General features: G+C 38.3%; 1 protein-coding gene across 1 annotated transcript in view; it reads left to right on the top strand.

The window, feature by feature from the left end:
- ntn1b (netrin 1b) overlaps positions 1-6610 on the top strand; it is a 42987-nt gene extending 36377 nt beyond the window's left edge. The window contains exon 7 of the mRNA XM_057347090.1: positions 4214-6610. Within this exon, the coding sequence (XP_057203073.1) occupies positions 4214-4539 (326 nt within the window). The 3' untranslated portion in view covers positions 4540-6610. The remainder of the gene's footprint in view (positions 1-4213) is intronic.
- Positions 6611-7204: the final 594 nt, after the last annotated feature.

Genomic DNA, 7204 nt, shown 5'->3' with positions numbered 1-7204 from the left:
GGTCGGGGGGTGAATGACAATAAATCAAAGAGCATTGTGTGCGCGTCAGCGTGTGTGTATGGAGCAGTTCCACACACACACACGGCGGAGGCAGCAGTCAGCGCCCGGGTAAGCGTCTGGGCGTAGGGCGTCCCAGCGGGGGGCGAGCGCAGGCTTCAGTGTGCTAATCAGGCGCACTAATTAGATTAGAGCCCGGCTTGTGTACAGCGTGTGGGTCGCGATCCAGCACACTGGGCGCGGACACAGAAAACCAGCGGGACATCTGGCAAATCTATGGGCCTCTTCCTCTTTTTTAATTCATTTCTCTATCACAGACAGAGGAATCCCACAACGCATCACCTTTTCACCTATCCGGAGCTTTTAGGTATCTCCAAATTGTCTTGAAGGCCTCAAAATAGCCTCATCCTATTCGGACCGTCTAGTGGGATTTGGAGATGGATTGTGATGCCGGATTGTGCCGTGTCGCCACATGCAAAGGAGGGTTTAACTGGGATTAAACTGCTTGTATATAAGATGATCTTTTAATTCTTAGGTGTTATTATATAGCTGTCAATTGTATAGCAGCCCATAATGTATTTGGATGGTTGAGGCAAAGTCAAAAAGAATCATGGGGTGACAAACGACTAACCAAGTATAATGTTGATACAGTTACCTCCAAAAAGTGTTTTTGAATACTAAACCAGACTTAACACTGTGTGTGTATCAGTGCGTTAGATAACAAAAATAACAAACCATGTGGTTATATTGTATAAAAGCAAAATGCCACATGGTTTGATATTTTGGTTAAAGTGTGGTTAAATACTTTTGGGATGATTGTATAACATTGCTTAGATAATATGCAATTGTTTATAATAGAAATGAATATGAGTTATCATACAAAAACTAGATTTTCTCTAAATGCAACATGGGCAGAAACAGAGTTGTTTTCAATCTCAGAGACCCACTAACAGGCACATACAGAATCTTTCAGATGCAGAAGAAAAACACTTGCCGGGAATCTTTTCTACTACCTGGTAAAATCTGGAAATCGTTTGCCACCCGCATGGCAAATCTGAGGCTCGGTTCTGCAGTCAGACTGAACATGTGCCAGCTTGGCAGGGTTGAATGTCATCTGTGCCAGCGATTCTGGAAAAAGCATCAAACATGTGCAGAGAAAGATTTGATATACAGTTTTATAATAAAAAATACTCCAAATATAACCGCACTTTATAGGAGTAAAATAAACTTTTGTCAATGGGTAATGCATCAATTCTTTTGAAAAGAGAAATACCGCTACATCAAGTACGTCTTGTGTGTATTGTTGCTATGTGGTTACTAAGGTGTTGTGGAAATTTCGGTGGTTTAATACAAGGGTTAGGGGTATACGGCGATCACGCACATTTTGGGAAGAGACGAGAGCGAGTCAAGAGCGAGACCCGGGCCAGGATTCTCACGCTGCTCTTGGAGCGTCCATCGCGAGCCAGCCTCTGCTAGCTCATGAGGTCGAAACACATCCGCGACTCTTCTGGCACTTTCTCTGTGGCCGGGATGATAAACAGCGCACCCTCCTCGCCCGTCAGCGTCACCCTCCGCACACCCTTCTTTTTATCTCCCGGAGAATCGGGAATCGGGCCAGAGAAACGGAGGCGATGAATGCCGGGACTGTGGGAGTGCGTTCAACTCGCACCAACACTTTTCTTTTCTTCTCTCAAATTGGGTGCAATTTGCTCACAGCATCCCCCCCGCCGCTCAATTGGGACATTCCATTCAGCCATCGGGGGCGATCCATGCCCCCCTGCTCTAAAGTGCTCACATTCAAGGGGGTAAAGAAAGGGAACTAGGAGAGAAAGAGCACTTCCTGTGTCATTTTTACACAATGCTGTAATGGCATATTTCTTAAAACGTGTCGCCGGGTTATGGGTTATGGGCGTTACAGACACCGATTCTCGCAGAATGCCCACCGGAGTTTTTTTTTGCCTCTAGGCGTCTCGCAAATCTCCCCGTGTGAAAGCACTTCAGGTCAAGTAGAGATTAGCTGGCAATCTGAACGTCTGATTATGTTTAAAAATGGGAGATCTTTGCCAGCTGTTTGTGTTACCGGTTACCACACGGGCTGGATGTTTATGTCGGATGCTTTCGCTTTGTTGTAATAGTTGCAAATACCTGCTGAACTACGTGTAATGGGTTCCAAAAGTCTGTGACCACAAATATGGATATTATAATGAAAACACGAAAGGTTAAAAAAAAGAAAATGTGTTTAGGATTTGGTACGATTTGCAGGTCACTAGGCAAACTCCAATTTCGAAAAATGCTGAAACACTTGCTAAAATGATTATCCGATTACCATTTGTATAACCCGGGGGTGTTTAAGGCGAGACATGGCAGGCAAAAAAGTCACTTTTGTGCATAGGCCTACTGGTTGGTTTTCCGATTTTGGTATATTTTGCTTCTATAACATGTCTTCTTTAACAGTGATACTATAAAATATATATTCTGAAGGTAAGGATTTATTACACAATGTTTTTAGCTGATTTTCATACTATTTTTGGGGGGTAAAAATATGGCGATGATTACATTTTATACACATATGCGTTCATAGTATTTTGATATTTTTGAATAAAAAAAGAGATATCTGAAATCTGTAAAAAATGTGTATCACTGATATGTTGTTAAAATGAAACAAAGATTACAGGTGTAACTGTTTTCAGCATCTCGATTTTTGCTTTTTAAATATATGTATGCACATATTTAATGAGATATCAGCTCCTTTGCATATCAAAACATGTTTTGTCAGAAAACTTGCGATGCAAAACATGTTACAAATAATGTATTTAATTTATTGGTAAAATTTCAAGTTAATACAGTATGTTTAAATGAAAAAAACCTTCAGGCGCTTGTGTTGACATTTTTGGTTCAGAATGTTGAAAAAAACTCATTTTGAGAAAACGGCTGCTGAAGATAAGCAATTACATGAGGACACATAGAGGATAGGAGTAACAAAACACCTAAAATAAACAATTTATCGTGAACTTTGTCATTTTTATAGTATTACTGCCAAAGAAGTAAAGTATGCACAAAAAAATATTTTTTTGTCTGCCATGTATTAGATATATTTATAGAAATAAATAAGAACACTTATAGTTGAAACAGTAAAAAATGTATTCTCTACAATTTTCTGTGGACCCCTCAGAACCTTCTGGAGGGCCGCTGGTATAACTACTGATTGACAACAAAAACTAGTTAAACTATACTGTAGCGAAACCAGCTCATTTGTATATGGCACATTTTTTAACCTTTTTATAAATTCTGGAACTGATAATACAGTATACTATTTGTATACTGTACATATATGAATTTAGTCTATTCTTTCTAATTATTTACAGACGAAAAAAAATGTAGGTCTCAGACTTTTGAACCCTATTGTTTTGAACCCCCAAATCTATCATCACTTTCTGAAACATCAACTTTGAAACTCGACATCAGACGCATGTGAGATTAATAGGAGACTTGAGCAAGTTTCAGTTTATTCTCCATTTAATCTCATTCATCTAGAAGAAACGTTTGACATGTCTATTTTTTATTTCCTGTGGGTGTTGCTCAGAACTTTAAGGGATTTGTCCATCAGCAGTGAAAGCTTACGTTTTAAACACAAAAGATTATAGAGAGAGCGGAACGGGCAGGTCTCCATCTTTTCCTTTTATCGATATCAGGAGAGGGAAGGAAAGTGTTTTTATGGCAACGTCCATTGTGGTTAAATATTATGGCGTGGTAAGGTGATGTCATTGAAATGCCAACAGACAGCTATACCAGCCAAAAAGGATTTAATCTGTAATACCCGATTCAAAACTTTTGATGCAGTTCTCAGTTTCAACTACTTAAGTCAACTCAGATGTTTCTCCTAAAACTGAAACTTGGAAACCAATTGTTAAAATACATTGAGTATGCAGGTGTAAAATGAATGTTGACTGTATAGGTAAAATAATCAGTTTTGGGGTAAATTTCGTTTAATATTCGTTCATATTGAGATCTCCAATAATATTGACATTTGTTTGCAGACTTCTGAGCTCAGTTTGTGACATTGTTGAGATCTCGTCTAAAACATTTGAGATTTTGTTTTGTTTTTCCCAAGAGAAATATCTGAGTGCAGGAGCCTTGAGATAAAGTTTTTCTCATTGATGTCTAGACGAAATAATTGAAATATGAAAGAAATCTCTCTATCTGTTCCTCTCCACAGCGGTCCAGGTTCACGTGCTGAAGGGAGACAAGGCAGGTGAATGGTGGAAGTTCACCGTCAACATCATCTCCGTGTATAAGCAGGGCGGACAGCGCATCCGCAGAGGAGACCAGCTCCTGTGGGTTCGCGCTAAAGACGTGGCGTGCAAGTGCCCGAAAATCAAACCGGGCAGGAAGTACCTGCTCATGGGCTCCGATGACGACGACGACTCCCGCAGTCAGAGCGGCGTGGTGGTGGACAAAGGCAGCCTTCTCATCCCCTGGAAAGACCTGTGGGCCCGTCGGCTCCGGAAATTCCAGCAGCGCGACAAGAGGGGAAAGTGCTAAAGGAGAAACGCGAGAGATTAAAAACAGGAGAAGATAAAATATTGACCCAGGCACCTACATGTCGGATGGTTGTTTGATGTGAACGCCGCTGAAGGACGACCCGTTCTGCAGTTTTGCCTTCCGTTGTTTGTCGTTTTATTTCCCATTCAGATTTTATTTTTTCATACCTTCAAGTTTGCAGAATTTGCACCTACTATTAAGTCTACATGTATGTAAAGTGGTTTATGTGTGATGGTGTCTCTATGATTTCTGTCTTTCTCAAAGGATGAAACAAGCTACTGAGTCAGTCGATCTGTGTGAAAGCGCTCCTTCAGAGTCATTGGTCTGAATATTTCAAAGCTCACCTTACATGTAGTGGGGTCCAAAAGTCTGAGATTGCTAGAGGAAATGCTTCAGTTTTTCTAATTTAACAATTTTATTATCAGCATAACACTTTGAATGAGTTCCTGTAGCTTAAACTGTAGAGCAAACATCTAACAATGCCAAGATCATGGGTTCCATTCCCAGGAAATGCATGTACTATAAAAATTATTATGTGTACCTTAAATGTAAAATGAAAAATATATACATACATTATATATGTATTCATTTCTTATTAATGCAAAAACAAAGAAATCTAAAAAGAAGGTGAGAGTAGTTTGTAAGTAGAGCTCGAATTCGCATTCTGACCTTTGGACCCCGCTGTACAATGTCTATAGTTTCATGAGATGACAACATTTGATATGATGGAAAAATTGATGCCAATCTGTCAAGCCAAAATTAAATGTGTTTAACTTTTACACGTTCTCCAATCTTTTGACAATACCTCAATGTTTCTATTCAAGTATTTTGATTGGTTCAAATGGCATGACATCATCATGTTTCTTTGGCGCCAAAAGCTGAGCTGCTACTTTTGGCCTTTTAAACTAACTGTGGGTTAGTCTAGAGTTTAGAATATAAGTAGAATGTTATTTTTAACCACTTTGTGATTTTTGATGTGAAAAAGAAAAATATTTTTCAGCCACACAATTACAACAAGCAAAATATAATGGAGACTAAATTTCAAATTTCCCGCACTGAGTAAAATGGAAAAATTGGGAATAAGTCAATGGGGTGGACATTGAGTTTAAAATCCAAGACGACTTCAAAAAGTGTGGTCAGACTTTACTGTGGTCAAGTTTAGTGATAGATTGATGCAGGATGGCTTCGTTCAGTGATATAACAGCGTTCAGAGCCTCGCCTTTTCCTCAGCATGATTATTTCACTTCCAGTATTTTCGTTGAATTGTATTCACAGCTAATTTTTAGCGTTTATCCTACATCCATAACTGAACGAGATACAGTGAAATGGCTCTTTTTATGTAGTTAAACAAACAACTTTGTGTTATCACTCACGTGGTACCTTCGTATGTTCTGGTACTTTACTGCGGTGATATGCTCTACTGTTATTTGTATAGTTGTATAGTTTTTTCTTCCTTTTTGTACAATATTTAGTAGATTATATTCTCACGCAATTAACCATTTTTATGCCATGAACTTGATATTCTGGAAAGGAAAGATGTTTAGGTTTTCTTTGTTTACATTGAGTTAATAGTGTAGAGAGGGGGTTGTACTATATATATATATATATATATATATATGACACACACAAACACACAACATTAACATGCAGTCACTGTCCGGCTATGAAACTCAGACTGTGGCTACAAAAAACTCACCTACGGTCTGGTCTCCCGGAGACTCTCTGACCTCACACGTAGACTCTGACCAGTTTTCCTGCCGTTTGGAAAATGACTCTGTTGAACAGATCTTTAATGAAGACATTGACATGATTCTCCTGTATATGATGTTTTACTGTATTCTTTGCAAACGCTGTGTATTGTCCCGTAATTCGTACTAATATATTATGATCTCATAAATGAACGTATTTAATGACACATGAACTCACATGACGTGTTTTATCTTTGGTCCCAAATATTGTACATATAAAGTATTTTTAAATGTAGCCACAGCGCAATGTTAATCAGAAAAAGGAAACTAAATGCAATAAATAATAAACCATAAACTGTACACATGAGAACTGTTTGTCCCCTGTTATATTACAATAATTTGTATACAAAACAATTTATTTTATAACAAAACAAAAATGTGATTTTTTTTAATGGATGACTTGGGCTAAATAATAAAGAACAAGCAAAAGGTTCATTACAATAGATGTAAATTCCTGTTTGAGCATCTTGGAGACCTCAAGAAGCTGCTTGATAAAATGACAGGAGAACATTTTTATTCTAGGCATAGGTTGACTACACTATAGATGCTAAAAATGTAACATAGTTTGATTTATTTGGGGTTTTTTTGGTCCCAACATAGTTCCCAAAGTTACATTTGTGTTAATCCATAGTTTTGATGATTTACTATTATTTCAAATGTGAAAGAAAATATTAATAAAGAATGAGTAAGTGACCCTAAACCTTTATATGACAGTGTACATGTACAGTATGTATTTACTGTATAGATGGATGGATATTCATTATGGATGGATGGATGGATTCAAAAGAAAGGATACCAACCAGAATAATGAGCCAAGTTAAATATAGTCGACTGCGTCAGGTTGCGTGTGGGTGGAGGGCCCGTTGAACCCAAAGCAAAGAGTTAGTGTGAACAATAAATGTCACATGCTTATAAAT

This window comes from Triplophysa rosa, linkage group LG11 (assembly GCF_024868665.1).
Source record: "Triplophysa rosa linkage group LG11, Trosa_1v2, whole genome shotgun sequence".
In the NCBI taxonomy this organism is placed as follows: Eukaryota; Metazoa; Chordata; class Actinopteri; order Cypriniformes; family Nemacheilidae; genus Triplophysa; species Triplophysa rosa.
This window is presented reverse-complemented; position numbering and strand designations above follow the sequence as displayed.